The sequence below is a fragment of the Podarcis bocagei genome (assembly GCF_964188305.1).
Source record: "Podarcis bocagei genome assembly, chromosome: 11".
Lineage (NCBI taxonomy): Eukaryota > Metazoa > Chordata > Lepidosauria > Squamata > Lacertidae > Podarcis > Podarcis bocagei.
The window spans coordinates 46,527,077-46,542,820 of NC_138136.1; the positions used below are offsets into that span (position 1 = coordinate 46,527,077).

The following is a 15,744-nucleotide window of genomic DNA, read 5'->3' on the forward strand; positions in this document are numbered from 1 at the left end:
AAGATTGCCCTGTGAGGCAGCAATCCTATGCACATGTAGTCCCACTTAACTCAGTAGGATTTACTTATGAGTAAACATAAATAAGATTGAGGTGTGAAATATAGGGTGTTTCAGGTGGGATTCACTCACATACAGAAGTACCTATTTTTTGAACGTAATCCGTTCCAGAAGTCCCTTTGAGTTCTGAAACATTTGAAAACCGAAAACTGAAAGCGGAAGCCTCAAAACGGAAGCCTCAATATTGAGAACTCAAAATGGAAGCTGCATTTCCTGCTCGACTTCCGAGGCGAGTTCGAAAACTGAGGCATTTACTTCTGGGTTTTTGGTGTTCGAGTTCTGAAACGTTTGACTATGGAGGTGTTTGAAAACCGAGGTACCACTGTACTGGCAAATTAACTTTGCACAGTTAGAGAGGCCTTGTAGGGGAAGATGCACTGGAAAGTGTGGGATATCACAGCATCATAGATCTGGAAGAGGCCACAAGGGCCATCCAATCCAACCCCCTGCAATGCCATAGCTGTCAACATTTCCCTTTTTTTAAAGGGAAATTCCCTTATTGCGAATAGGATTCCTCGCAAGAAAAGGGAAAAGTTGACAGCTATGTGCAATGCAGGAATCTCTTTACCCAACATGGGGCTTGAACCCACGACCTTGAGATTAAAGAGTCTCATGCTGTAACAACTGAGCTACCCATCACACAATGTTGTCTAATCTTCCCACAAACAAATCAGAATGAATGTTCAAATAGCCAGCATCATTTAACCTTCCCAAGTTAAAATAAATGAATGAATGCTCATAAACAGGACTTCTGGTTGCACCTGTAGTTATTGGAGAAGAATGACTTTAAGCAATGATTGCAGAAGAAGATCTAGGGCAGCAGTTCCCAATCTTTCTCTTCACAGACCACTTGCAAATGGCAGAGTGTCTTCTTGCTGGACCCTGTAATGGTTTTTCTGCCCAATGTAGCAATTTTAATGTATTGTGCTAGTACGATACTAAGTGTATTTTTATTTTTCCCCCCCAATTATATATTGTATTTCATTGTATTGCAACTTAACATATAATTGTGGATTCATATTGCCATGAAATACAATATAAGAAATAAAAGAAACAACAAAAATACAATCAAACACCAATTTAATATGATGGATATACCATCTCCCATCTTAAACCACAAATCCACAGATACATTTTAGGTCACCTGCTGGCCTGAAGACCACAGTTTGGGAACCCCTTATCTAGGGCACGATCCTCTGGAAAGTTCTGTGCAAACCCTTTTGAAATAACAGGCTGCGCAGAAGCTCAGCAGTGTTGCTGTGCAGTTCCCATTCCAAGGCACTTGAGCAGGAGAACTTCCCAAATGATTGTGCCCTAGACCAAGGGTGGGCAATCTACTGCTAGATCTTTGGGAGTAATAACAAAATGATTTTCCCATCTCAGCTAGACTGCTGAAATGAAGGAAAGCTAAAAGGATTTCCCATGAAAGGGTTAAGCTGAGTTCTATTCTGGTGCTGAAAATAAATCCCCTAGGGTTCAGAATGTACTTCAAAGCACCATGTGTGTGTATATGTGTCATTAAAATTTTAAGTATATGCTATTTGCACCTGGTTCTGGTTGGTAGATACTGGAGTATTAATAAAAGAACTAAGTGCATCACGCAAGCCTGCGCATTCCTGTCCTAGATCTTCATCCGTAACCACCACTTAAAATCAACAAATTACCTCTATAATGCAATTAATTCATGATTATTAATAAACATATGATCCTCAAAATATTGGGTAACAAAATATTGGGTAACAAGATTGCTGTTGTTATTATTATTACTACCCGAGTAACGTACAAATGGCACACATTTATACTGTACCTGAGTCTTAGTACAGCCATCACATTCTGACCAAGGACCAAATGGATTCCAGCTGCAATCGACTGGAGAAGCCCTGTTGGATTTTATATGGGGAGAAAGAAAAATGTTGTCAGGGTTTCAACATTGGGAGAAGGACCATAGGCCCAATGGTAAAGAACATGCAGAGGTTCCCAGGTTCAATCACAAGCATCTGCAGGAAGGTCTCGGAAAGATTCCCATTTGATCTTGTAGTTGTCTGTTTTGAAAAGTTGTTGATTTCCTCCATAACAATGTAATCTTGAGGAATCCCAGAGTTAGTGGGTGGCCTGCATCTCAATCATCCTGTTCAGCTCTGCTCCTTCCAACCTAGTCCCCATATAAACTATGAGTTATAGTCAGTCCTGCTCAGAGCAGATCCAGGTAACAAACCTAAGTTAATCATGTCCATTAACATCAGTGGGACTACTCTGAGAAGGAGTAGCATTGGCTGCAACCCTGTGCTGCTACTGCCCTATGAACATTTCCTTGGGAGAAAGTTCTGAGTAAATGTGGTTAAGATTCCTGAATGGGGTAACTGTGCCCCTGAAGGACCAGGTGCGCAGCCTGGGAGTCATTCTGGACTCACAGCTGTCCATGGAGGTGCAGGTCAATTCTGTGTCCAGGGCAGCTGTTTACCAGCTCCATCTGGTACGCAGGCTGAGACCCTACCTGCCAGTGGATTGTCTCGCCAGAGTGGTGCATGCTCTGGTTATCTCCCGCTTGGACTACTGCAATGCACTCTATGTGGGGCTACCTTTGAAGGTGACCCGGAAACTACAACTAATCCAGAATGCGGCAGCTAGACTGGTGACTGGGAGCGGCTGCCGAGACCATGTAACACCGGTTTTGAAAGGCCTACACTGGCTCCCAGTATGTTTCCGAGTACAATTCAAAGTGTTGGTGCTGACCTTTAAAGCCCTAAATGGCCTCGGTCCAGTATACCTGAAGGAGCGTCTCCACCCCCATCGTTCAGCCCAGACACTGAGGTACAGCGCTGAGGGCCTTCTGGTGGTTCCCTCACTGCAAGAAGCCAAGTTACCGGGAACCAGGCAGAGAGCCTTCTTGGTAGTGGCACCTGCCCTGTGGAACGCACTCCCACTAGATGTCAAAGAGAAAAACAACTACCAGACTTTTAGAAGACATCTGAAGGCAGCCCTGTTTAGGGAAGCTTTTAATGTTTAATAGACTATTGTATTTTAATAGTTTGTTGGAAGCCGCTCAGAATGACTGGGGAAACCCAGCCAGATGGGCGGGGTATAAATAATAAATTATTATTATTATTATTATTATTATTATTATTATTATTATTATTATTATTATTAGGCTGCACATCTTGCTGATGAGAGGCTCATGCATATGGTCATATGATGCCAATTATAAGCTTCCTGTGCATCCATCAATTCTTCCTTGTCGTAGGACGTTCTCCAAATCACTGCCTTCCCACACTTTCTCCTTCCTCAATCCAGATTTTCTCATTCCCTCTCCTTTTGGAGTATCCCTGGTAAGAGAAAATCCAGACTGATATAGGAGAAAGTGTGGGAAGGCAGTGATTTGGAGGAGAACGTCCTATGGACAACAGAGAATTAGGTGCAGGAAGATTGCTATCCCCACTATAAGACTGTATTGAGAAAAGCCATTTGCTCTTCTTGCCTTGCCACAGCTCTTCCCCCTTCTGTTACTGCACAAGGCCATGCTTTTTATGTAGCAGATCATATGGAAGTTTGAAGCAGCACAGCCAGTGGTTGCTGCAGCTTCACCAGCAATTGATTTTACAAAAGTACAGTGGTACCTCAGGTTAAGTATTTAATTCGTTCCGGAGGTCCGTTCTTAACCTGAAACTGTTCTTAACCTGAAGCACCACTTTAGCTAATGGGGCCTCCTGCTGCCGCTGCGCTGCCGGAGCCCGATTTCTGTTCTTATCCTGAAGCAAAGTTCTTAACCTGAAGCAATATTTCTGGATTAGCGGAGTCTGTAACCTGAAGCGTATGTAACCTGAAGCGTATGTAACCCGAGGTGCCACTGTACAGCAGCGCTTCCTGGCATTGGGAAATGTGCAGCAAGTATCAAAGCATGTTTACTCTGAAGAAACTGAAGTGGTACCACTTGTTCTGCTTTTACAGTCACAGCTTCTGCCAAATAATCTTGGGAACTGTGGTTTGTTTGCAGGGAATTGTAGGTCTCCTGGCAACTCATCACCCTTAAAAGCTATTGCTCCCAGGATTATTTGGAGGGAGCCGTGACTGCTAAAGTAGTATAAGCGTAGATGTGATCTGTTAGGGATGTTGGAGTGAGAAGATATGGTCTACAAGGTCTCCTCCAACTCTATGGTTCTATGATTCTATCTTAATATGAAAAATCTCATATGGAGATTGCACATGCAATTGCTATGGGGTTCTTTCCCCCCCCCCCCATAGAGCTCTTGCAGGGTGGTGGAAATCACAGATTTGAATTTCTAATTTTTGTGCAGCCGTCAGTGTCCAGGACTTCTACCTTTAACAATTGCATTAAAAGCAGGAATTCAGTTTGTGATTCCACCCCCTCCCTTGTAATAGCCTTTGGCTACCTGTTTATACCAGCTGAATTTCTGCCTATAGTGCAGCTGTTAAATGCACAGGAGCCCTACCAGAGAGAGAAAAAAGTTGGCAACCTAGATAAGAAGAAGGAAAGATCACCCTCAATCCTAAACTTATACTAGCTACTCAAGCCCTACCGCTGAACAGGGGAAAATGCATGCTGAATATATATGCTCATCCTTTTTCAAAGTGCCAAAGAACCGCTCACCTTGAAAAAGCAGGAAAGGAGCCCACAATTGCCATCAGAACGAATGTTCCAAGGGCCTAAAAAGAAGGAAGGGAAGGCTTGGATTATTGTTTGGCTCACATTTGGACTGATTTTCCAAGTATAACAGCATAAGCCTAACCATGCCTACTCAGAAGCAACTTGTATTGACTGCAAGGGAGCCAAATCCCAGGTAAATGGGGTTAGGATCGCATCCAAATCAGGCAGAACTCAAAGGCAAGAAGCTGTGAAAGTCGTGTGGCTGAATTTAAAGGTTCCAGTTATTGCAACTCACCATGTCCCCATCGACACTCCCCCCCCTTACATCCTGGTAGTTCCGCATCCATATGCCTTGCATAAATGAATATTGCACTAGACTTGGATTTCATCTGCAGAAATTGGCTCAATGATTGCCTTACCTTCATGTTGAGAGAAACGCTCAAGCTACACGGCAACTAGCAGCAAAGAAAACATTCCTCCTCTGGGAGAAGAAAGCAATTTAGAACCAGGAGGAGCCGTCGTCAGTCTGTCTGTCTCAAAACTTCTGGCGACTAAGCCTGCCTGGCGGTTCTGCTTTTTCTTTCACAAGAGAGGCCTTAAGCAATACGGAGGAATGTTAACAATAACCCATCTCCTCTCCTCTAGGAACACTAACAGCCTGTTCCTGTAACTGCCCAAGTATCTTAAAATAGTAAGAACTAGATTATAAAACAAAGCTTGGCTTGGAGTGGAATATAGCCCTGGTGAATTTTTTTTTAAGAGTCTAGTAAGCTGCCTTGCAACATGTCAGACTGTTTATCCATTTAGACCAGCGTTGTCTACGACTTTGACTGGCATCTGCTTTCTGGGCCCTTTAGGGGAGTAGTACAGTGGCAGAGCATCTTCTTGGTATGCAGATCTCAGGTTCAATCCCCAGCACCTCTGGGTAGGGCTGGGAATGTCCCCTGCCTGCAATTCTGGAGAGTCATTGCCAGAAAGTGTAAAGGTAAAGGGACCCCTGAGTGGCCGACTCTGGGGTTGCGGCGCTCATTTCGCTTTATTGGCCAAGGGAACCGGTGTACAGCTTCCGGGACATGTGGCCAGCATGACTAAGCCACTTCTAGCGAACCAAAGCAGGGCACGGAAATGCCGTTTACCTTCCCGCCAGAGTGGTATCTATTTATCTACTTGCACTCTGACGTGCTTTCAAACTGCTAGGTTGGCAGGAGCAGGGACCGAGCAATGGGAGCTCACCCCATCACAGGGATTCAAACCGCCGACCTTCTGATCGGCAAGTCCTAGGCTCTGTGGTTTAACCCACAGCGCCACACGCGTCCGCCAGAAAGTGTAGGCAACGCTAAACTAGTGGGACCAATAGTCTGATTCAGTACCAGAACATCCCCTCCAAGTGCCCTGATTTTCCAGGCATAGTCCCGGAATTATGAAAGCTTCTGATTTGATCCGCCAGTGCTGCTGCCACTGAGCTCGGGGTGGAGGATGAGCCAGAGTTTGTCCATAGTGGCAGCAGCAGTGAGAGAGGATCCCATTGCCTCTCCATGGCCTGGTACTAATTTAGACATAGAGATGCAAAGTTAGATATAACCCTGAAGTTTCCTGCTAGGAATTATGGGTAATGAAATCCCCCAAAAAGTTCAGGAGAGTCTTTGTGTATGTTACAGTTGCTGCCAGAATCCTAATCGCAAAAGGCTGGAAGGGAGAAGATATCCCATCTAAATCAGACTGGTAAAACAAAATAAGAGAGTACACTGAACTGGTGAGATTATCAGCAAGGCTAAGAGACGTTACAGATGAAAAAATTATCAGAGAGTGGGATACATACAGAGTCTATGTAAAAGAACATTGTCAAAAGATCAGTCCGTTGGCAGGTCTTGATGGAGCTTCAATGTGCAATTAGGATAATTTTATAAAATAAAACTGATAGTAAGTTAAATAACATGGAGAAAGTAAAGTCTAAGTGTGTATTTAAGGAATTTAATTCGGGAACACAAGGGGAAGATCAGAATCCTTGTATAATTTAATCACAAATGTATACACAAAGCAAGTATGAATAATTGTTTATTTTTTATTTCTCATTTTGCCTATAACATCTATTGTACATTTTTGTTACAAAGTTTTCAACCAATAAAAGCATATATACATATAAAAAACAAAAAACAAAGTTAGATATAATCACTAGGATTTTCAGTTGAAACACAGCAGATAGTGGGGAGGATTTGCAAGAAGGTCTTCAATCAAGGTGACTAAGGCTGTTTTGGTATTGAAACTCTGATTGGTTTAGATAACCTGCTTCCTCTAGGGAGAACCACTTCAAGAGGGGCTGCATCATCACCTTTTTCAAAGTGGCAGGAATAACTTCCTCCCATAGTATGGCATTAACCACTCCCTCGATCCATCATGTCAAGCACCTCTTACTAGATTTAACCAGCCATGATGGGCAGGCAGTCGGGTTCACAATTACAAGCCTCTTGCTCACATCGCCAGGCTGCAACAACATCCACAGTCTGTAACTTGGCAGTGCTCCATTGCTGTCCAACAAGCCTGAACTAATTTTGGCATCGTTCAGCATTGTTGCTGTTTAGTCATTTAGTCATGTCCGACTCTTCGTGACCCCATGGACCAGAGCACACCAGGCACTCCTGTCTTCCACTGCCTCCCGCAGTTTGGTCAGACTCATGCTGGTAGCTACGAGAACACCGTCCAACCATCTCATCCTCGTCGTCCCCTTCTCCTTGTGCCCTCCATCTTTCCCAACATCAGGGTCTTTTCCAGGGAGTCTTCTCTTCTCATGAGGTGGCCAAAGTACTGGAGCCTCAGCTTCAGGATCTGTCCTTCCAGTGAGCATTCAGGGCTGATTTCCTTAAGAATAGATAGGTTTGATCTTCTTGCAGTCCATGGGACTCTCAAGAGTCTCCTCCAGCACCATAATTCAAAAGCATCAATTCTTCGGCGATCAGCCTTCTTTATGGTCCAGCTCTCACTTTCATACATCACTACTAGCTTTAAATATATAGCTTTATATATTTAAATATAATATAAACCATAGCTTTAAATATATAGACCTTTATTGGCAAGGTGATGTCTCTGCTTTTCAAGATGCTGTCTAGGTTTGTCATTGCTTTTCTCCCAAGAAGCTTTCAGCATAGTTCCAAGCAATTTTGACTTCAAAGTGCTTCGCAAATCTTGTAGAAAAGGTATAATCTTTTCAGGACCAAGTATTCCTTCGGACAATGATAGGGCTGAACAGTCTTCCCCAACCTGGTGCCCTCCAGACATTTTGAACTACAACTTCCATCAGTTCTGGCTTGCACAGTGGTTGGAGAAAGTTGTGCTAGTATTTCTGCCTGGACAACGGAACAGCTGAGGAACTTTGAGCTACGGAACAAAGAACCAAGGAAAAGAAAAAGTGAGGAAGATGGGGCAATATGGTGCCATGAGCTTCAGCCTTCCTCAAACTTTTTGTTCAGTGCAGTAAGTAATTAAAACTTGCTGCACAAATAGACAGTACTGGAACTGAATGTCTAGAGACTAATGGGATGTTTCTACTTGGGTCCCTTCAGGCTACTTCCATCTGTCGTCTAGAACAAAACAAGATACTGCCTAAGAAAGCTTTAATTCTTCTTCCTAAAGCATTGTAGCATTCCAAAGAGTCTATTATATTTCCTTATGAGTTTTGGCTTTCTCTGCAACAGATATTCAAGTTCCTCCTTAAATTTCAAATGGCTTTGGAGCATAACAACATCACACTCATTAAAATTGATTTTAAGTCATGGATTTTAAGAGGTCCTCTGATCTCAATCTGAAGATTGCAGCTGACAGACAACCTAACTCATCCCTTGATGGACCATCCCTGTTAATGTCCAAATATTCTCCCTCTCCATTCATTATCTGTTATGTTCCCAGATGCCAATCCTTTCTCTCTATTACTTCTACAGATGGTGATGGCCAAATTACGGCTGGCAAGAGAGAGAGAGAGAGAGAACATCGGGCTGATATGTTCTTAGCTTGGGAAATTGGCTGTCAGCGAGAGCTTCTGGACTTTCTTCTGTTAGCAAATGTCATTTACTTTTTCTAATTAGCTGTAATTAGCTGGCTCCAAAGTTCTTAAGGTATTTATCACATTTCAGGGACTAATAGAATGAGCCTAGGGACGTGCCTTTTGGAAATGTGTCAAGTGACAGTGTTCGGCTATTTTCTGCAGCACAAATGGTTCTTTCCCAGGGGGCTTAATGGAAGCAAACTTTCATAGGAGCCTAATCAACCTTCTGTTGCCTCCAAGGAAAACAAAGGATTTATTTGCACATGCATGCAGCAGGTTCTATACAACATCATCCACTGTGGACACAGGGTCGCTGAAATTAAGATATGAGTTGCAGAACCATTCCTTAAGCTCTCAACCTTAAAAGTGCAATTTCAGCAACTAACAGTACCAGTTCTGGATTTCAGATGGTGAAGAATACCCAGAATTGGCAATGAAGCAATTGTCCACCTGCAGCATTTGCTGTCATCTGTCTTTGTGAGCAGGGTTCTCAACGATAGTGATCCTCAAAACTAACCCCCCACAAAACCCCTTATGTTTAGTAGTAAGAAATGAGTCACGAGGTAGCCTTTCTAATATGACCCCTCCGTGGAATGAAATCTGGAAGAACAAACATGCCCAGATGCCTCACTAAAACCCTTCAGAATATTTGTATCTTGTAGGATTCAACTTTAAAGAAATAGTGGGGCGTCTGACTTCACCATTCTCTTTAATTTGACTTCACTTTAATTTCAATTTCCCTGCTGACCTTTTGAAAATCACAGTAGTTACAATCGCTTATTCCCTCCCACCCTCTCAACCCCAAAAATAATTGGGCGATGCTAGCGGTTAACTGGAGGCATACTGACCTCCAGTGGCAATCTGTGTTTGTGTTGTGCACATTAAGCCTGCACAATGTAACTAGCAGAGCACCAGTTGCTTGACAACAGTCGTATTTTGGCAATCTAAGGCAAGCAGCGAAACCAAGAATTTTATCAATCCCTGATGAGCGCCATACATGACTGTGCTTGATTTGGTGGGGCTCAGACCTGCTGGCCTCTGCCTGCCTCCAGCAATACAGGATTCCTAAAACTGATGTGGAGTTCCCAATTTCACCCACTGAACATGCAGGCAGGCAGGCTAAGTGCCACTCGGTGGATTCTTGCCTGCAGCAGCCACTTAAGCCTCACTGTTGGGGTTCAGCATCCACAGAAGTCAAAGCTGGTCCTGCCACCATTTCATGATGGCATCGTGCCCAATTGTTGCACCAGTTTTAGGCTGTTTTGGGGAAGGGACATAGCTCAGTGGGGGAGCCTCTGCTTTAAGTGCAAAAGGTCCTGGGCTCGATCCCTGGCATTTCAAGGTAGGGCTGAGAGAGACATGCCTGAAACCCCAAATGGGCTGCTGCAAGTCAGTGTAGACAATACTGAACTAGATCAGGGGTCGGCAAACATTTTCAACAGGGGGGCGGTCCACTGTCTCTCAGACCTTGTGGGGGGGGGCTGGACTATTTTTTTGGGGGGGGGGGAGAATGAAGGAATTCCTATGCCCCACAAATAACCCAGAGATGCATTTCAAATAAAAGGACACATTCTACTCATGTAAAAACACGTTAATTCCCGGACCGTCCACACGCTGGATTTAGAAGGCGATTGGGCTGGATCCTGCCCCCGGGCCTTAGTTTGCCTACTCATAAACTAGATCATGGGTAGGCAAACCAAGGCCCGGGGACCGGATCTGGCCCAATCGCCTTCTAAATCCGGCCCGCGGATGGTCCAGGAATCTACATGAGTAGAATGTGTCCTTTTATTTAAGATGCATCTCTGGGTTATTTGTGCGGCATAGGAATTCATTCATTATTCCCCCCCCAAAAAAATATATATATATAGTCCAGCCCCCCACAAGGTCTGAGGGACAGTGGACCGGCCCCCTGCTGAAAACGTTTGCTGACCCCTGAACTAGATAGATCACTCGTCTGAATCTGCTCCTATAAGTGGGGCAGTGATTTGCCTTCACCTTCCTGTTCATGTTCTACCCCAGGAAGCACACTAGGCCTCTGGTAATGACAGAATGCCTTCTAAATGCTTTATTTTTTAATATACTGTATTTTTCGCTCTATAAGACGCACCAGACCACAAGACACACCTAGTTTTTGGAGGAGGAAAACAAGAAAAAAAATATTCTGAATCTCAGAAGCCAGAACAGCAAGAGGGATCGCTGCGAAGTGAAAGCAGCAATCCCTCTTGCTGTTCTGGCTTCTGATACAGCCTGCATTCGCTCCATAAGATGCACACACATTTCCCCTTACTTTTTAGGAGGGAAAAAGTGAGTCTTATAGAGCAAAAATACGGTATATATATATGCAAAGTAAAACTTTAGGCAATGTAATAGAGAAGAGGTTGTAGCAATGCAGTAGAATTGGGATGTTGGGAAAGCAAGCTCCTGTTTTCATCTATGAAATTAGATACTGCACAACATAAATTGAGCCAACAAAAAAGAATTCACTTTTCAACTCTCAGGATTACGTTCCAAATGGAGGTTTACAGTGCAGCCCTATGTTTGTTCACAGAAGTCCCACTGTGTTAAATGGGCTTACTCTGGAGTACTGTCGCGAGCTTTCGTTTAAATTGTTCTGTAATGTAACAGCAAAACCAGCATTTGCTAGAATCGGGATCTGTGGGTAAGCCTTACTGAAAACAGCACAGAGTAAACACGCACAGGGTTGTGCTGCAAGGCGTTCCGTGCAAGAGTTTTGCAGGTGGTCCATTTATTTCATAAAATTTATACACTGCTGGGCGGGGTGAGAGAGAAAAACCACACATCTCAAAACAGCTAAGACCAAACAATAAAATCAAGAAAAAAACACAGTTGTTTAAAAACGTACAAGCAAGTTATCGAATACTGTGAGAAAAAGGAATTTGCAACTCTATGTCCGCTGCCGCCTCCAGAGGTTGTAGTGTACCGTCGTTATACTATTATTTCTAAGTTACTATTTGCAAGGGAGGCTGCGTAGCGCATAGAGAACTCTGAGACTCGGGCCCACCCCCACTGACGTCACTTCCCCCGCCGGTCCGGAGCCCTTTTCTCGTGTCACCCTTTTCCCCTTCCGCTCCCCCTCCGCATGCCTATTCAAGGGAGCCTATTAAGCGGTTGCGCTTCCTTCGCCGGAAGCCGCGGCGAGGATATTGCGGAAGTCGGGGGCGGAGCTAGCTCTCTTTGGTTGTGGCGGCTGAAGGAAGATGGTGAGTTCGGGATTGGGGGCGGCGGGGAATCCTTTGCCATCCGTCGCCGTTTAGGGCCCTGCGGCCGGGGCCGCGTAGGGAAGCGTTTCCCCGGAGACTGCTAAAGACGGGAAGCCGTGTATTTTTGGCCGCGTCCCTCAGGCGTTGCGGCCGCGCTCAGCCGCGGGAGCCTCGAGTCCCATAGCGCGAAGAGAGCGCGGGGAGCTGCTGCGAGGAGGCCCGGTTGGGCCTACCAGCGCGCTCCGTCTGTCTCGGCAGCGCCATGGGTTGGTTGGGCGGAGGTTAGAGGGGGAGCCGTGCAGAGGCCCGGGCCTGGCTCGGGTCACCTCCCAGCTCGAGCCACGACCCGTAGTCTTGTTTCTAGCGTTGCTTTAAGGCGAGGAATGGGAGTGACTAACCGTGTGGCTGCAAAGTTGATGGGTTGCAAGTATACTAGCGTGTTAGGCTAGCATGTGTTTGCTCTGATTTCTGGAGTGAAAGATACTGGACTGAGAAGGATGCAGAATGCTCGGGTTTCTTAATAAATAAAATCACCTTAAAGTACTGTAGAAAAATGAAAGCTCTTGGTTCTTTTAATATATATCGCATACATATGTTGGATAGCTTATGTGTGCGAGTGTACACATGGGTCCCCTAATACTGATGCTTTGGCCAGTTGGTATTAAAATGCCTAAGGGTGTCTCAGTGAACTTTGTGAATGTTCGAAAATGCTTTACAGCCAGATCCTACCCATGCATACTCAGATTAAAACCTCAGTTTCAATGGGGCAGAGGCCTCAGGGATCGCATCACTATAATATTTTATTGGGTTTTGTTGGTATACCAACTGAATCGAACACAACCATAGCAATGGAAAGGTGAACTAAAAAACAAAAAGGTTGGCAAAAGGGTAAGGGGCTTTGGGCACCTTCTGAGGGAGGCTGGCACCCCTCGTTCTTAGAGGGATTTGAAATTCATTTAAAATCTGAAATGCGTTGTCATTTTGAGTGAAAAGCATGCTTTTCATTTAATAATAAGGTAGTGCTGGAAAAGCACAGAAAATTGACAGTGCCTGTAAACCCACCATAAATTTTCTGTAGTTTTTGTCATTCAGTGGAAATGAGAGATTTGTGGTTTCATTTTAGAAATGTTTCATGTCCTTTGTATGGTTAAGCCTTCACCAATCTGGTGTCCTCCTAATTTGGTGGACTGCAACTCCTATTTCCTCCAGTCATGACAGCTGTGTTGTGCTGGTATGGGATGATGAGCATGTATATAGTACATTTCAAGGAAACATTCAAAAAGATCCTAGTAATCCCAACAGTGGGCCAGCATTGTTTCTGTCTTGCTGGGGCAAAGACTGAGGGAGAATTGCTTTTCTGAAACCACAAAGTGAATGGCATAGCAGAGATGGGAGCTGACTATCTTGTAGTTCACACTCTTCATATGCTGTACCAACCCAATAACTTTTGTCCTTATACTATGTATGCAAAGCACACTTGGTTTTTTTTCTATAAAACACTTGTTGCTCGTTAATGCTTTATCAAAGTGTAGGATTAAGAATGTTCTACATCTGTTTATTCTAATAATGTAACACTGCATATTATTCTAATCATAGCATTTTCATAAACATTTCCATTTATGTTTTAGACGAAAGGAACATCCTCCTTTGGAAAGCGTCGCAATAAGACGCACACTTTGTGCCGTCGATGTGGGTCCAAGGCCTATCATCTCCAGAAGTCCACCTGTGGAAAATGTGGATATCCTGCTAAGCGCAAGAGAAAGTGTAAGTGCAGAACTTCCCAAATGCAGGAACATATCTGACTTTCACATGACTGGTTCTGTGATACCTTGCTGCTTTGAATTTCATGGTGTTGCACTATATAAATGCAAATACATAGTTTATTGTGAAAATATTTTGCCTGAGAAAAACAGTGTAGCCAGTTTAATATAACTTTGGATTTAATGACTTGTAGCTATAGGCAATCAGAGGTTTCATGCAGGCAAGTGACTGGGCTGAGGAAGGAGTAACAGGTTGTGCTATCCTTTTTCTGCTTTGATAGAAATTCAGTGTAGAAATTCAGGCTACTAGCTTGAGCACACTAGTAAAAATGGGCAGGCTAATTACCTGTGTGTGTGTTTCACAGTTTTAACATATGTGGAGAACAAAAAGTTTTCACATTTTCTGAGATTGCTATTCATATTTTCCACCCTTGGCCTTTTCAAAGAGAGGCAGCATGGGTAGAGTGGTTAAAGTGTAGGGACTAGTATTGAAGTCAACAAGGTTTGAATCCTTACTCAAGCCATGTGTTCCACTGGCTGACATTGGGCCAATCACTCTCTGTGCCTTATCTGTGAGCATAAAAATGGGCAGTAGAGGAGGAAAGCTGATACGCAGATCAAATAAACTTGCTTCTTGATTGTAATGCATCACATAATCTCCTTTTTTTGTATTCTAGATAACTGGAGTGCTAAGGCCAAGAGGCGCAATACTACCGGAACTGGCCGTATGAGGCATCTGAAAAAGGTCTACCGCAGATTCAGGTACAGTAGAGTATCCTTGCTATTACAGATAATGTGTTCTGGAATGTAATGTGGGTTATTTAATGCAAGATCCATATGAATATATGCTGTAAGCTACCATGATGGGTTTTCTTTTTAATGGGCAGGGTATAAATATTAATAAATTAGAAGTAATGAGTTCTAGCTAACTAGATTAATGTGCCTGTTAGTCATGTCCATTACAACAGTAATTGGTAATAAAGCAATTATATCTCTTAAATGAGATTAAGCGTCACTGAACTCAGTGAGACTTTCTCCTTAGTAAACTTGTGTAGGATTGCACTGTAAATAGTCTTAACCTGGCAGTGTATTCTAAACAAATAGCAGCCCCAATGGCTGATATATTTCCAGCAGTGCATCTTGAAGTCCATTATATTGTTGAAAACACTACCAGGGTTTTTTAATCTTACTGCTTTAACCCCCATCCCCTAACACACACACACACACACACATACACACACATACATGCAATGTATATACTTGAAACTGAGGATTAAAGTTCACTCATCTGACAAAGCTGATGCTAGTCCATGAAGATTTATGACATAATAAATTGGTTAGTCTTTAAGACAGGTTTGTGTTGCAACAAACACAGCTACCCCTCTGGGGGTGTGTGGAAACATTAAAGGGCACTTTAAAACGTTCAGCATGTTGAGAAGTGTTTATTCATTTTAGCAGCTTATCTATGATGCCTACAAAAAACAAAAGTCTGAACATCTGAGTTCATAAGTGATTTCATTTTTTAACTGAGATAAGCTGATTAAAAAGAACACTAAAATCAGTTAAATGGAAAAGTTCACTCTAGAACACTTGTAGTAATCACTAACTCCACTTCGTCTTGTATACACAGGAATGGATTCCGTGAAGGAACAGCGCCAAAGCCCAAGAGAGCTGCTGTTGCAGCATCCAGCTCATCTTAAGGACTCAAATGTGTTTTTAAAATAAATGGCCTGAACTGCTAAGAACGCTTGTCATCTTTACATGTTCCTCAGTCTCTCCTCTTCCACATTGAGACCTTTGTTCAAGCTTGGTTGTTCAGATAGTTCCTGATGGAAAGTAATCTGAAATTTGATGAGATAAATATATAAAATCTCATGTTCAAATATACAACCCCCCAAAAAAAAACAACAACACACACCCAAAACCTTAGTACTGGTTGTGTGAAGCTTCATTTTGGTGGTATGGTACAGTTGGATATGTTGAAGATGTGCCATGAGAAAACTTGCTCCAGAAATTTATAACATAAAGAATATGTTTTATTGGAGTGTCCACAACTAGCTTTGTATA

The 15,744-nt window shown here is 43.4% G+C and overlaps 2 protein-coding genes across 3 annotated transcripts in view; one reads left to right on the forward strand and one right to left on the reverse strand.

The window, feature by feature from the left end:
* The window catches only part of C7 (complement C7), a 43,848-nt gene extending 38,535 nt beyond the window's left edge, over positions 1-5,313 (reverse strand). Inside the window, exons 1-3 of one of the 2 annotated variants that reach the window (XM_081212761.1) lie at positions 5,080-5,313; positions 4,664-4,719; positions 1,865-1,940 (exon numbers count right to left, since the gene is read on the reverse strand). In XM_081212761.1, coding sequence (XP_081068887.1) covers positions 1,865-1,940; positions 4,664-4,719; positions 5,080-5,085 — 138 coding nt within the window. In that variant the 5' untranslated portion in view covers positions 5,086-5,313. The remainder of the gene's footprint in view (positions 1-1,864; positions 1,941-4,663; positions 4,720-5,079) is intronic. The other variant, XM_081212762.1, reaches the window with a different exon arrangement.
* Positions 5,314-11,760: 6,447 nt separating this feature from the next.
* RPL37 (ribosomal protein L37) lies at positions 11,761-15,413 on the forward strand. Its single transcript, XM_081213386.1, has 4 exons — positions 11,761-11,917; positions 13,546-13,681; positions 14,355-14,439; positions 15,308-15,413. The coding sequence occupies exons 1-4, from the start codon at positions 11,915-11,917 to the stop codon at positions 15,375-15,377; spliced, it is 294 nt and encodes a 97-aa protein (XP_081069512.1). The 5' UTR covers positions 11,761-11,914; the 3' UTR covers positions 15,378-15,413.
* Positions 15,414-15,744: the final 331 nt, after the last annotated feature.

Bases quoted from the DNA above. Each gene is read 5' to 3' on its own strand.
- RPL37 (XM_081213386.1), top strand. The intron at 13,682-14,354 runs GTAAGTGCAGAA...TTTGTATTCTAG, and splicing joins TGCTAAGCGCAAGAGAAAGT to ATAACTGGAGTGCTAAGGCC. The intron at 14,440-15,307 runs GTACAGTAGAGT...TTGTATACACAG, and splicing joins AAGGTCTACCGCAGATTCAG to GAATGGATTCCGTGAAGGAA.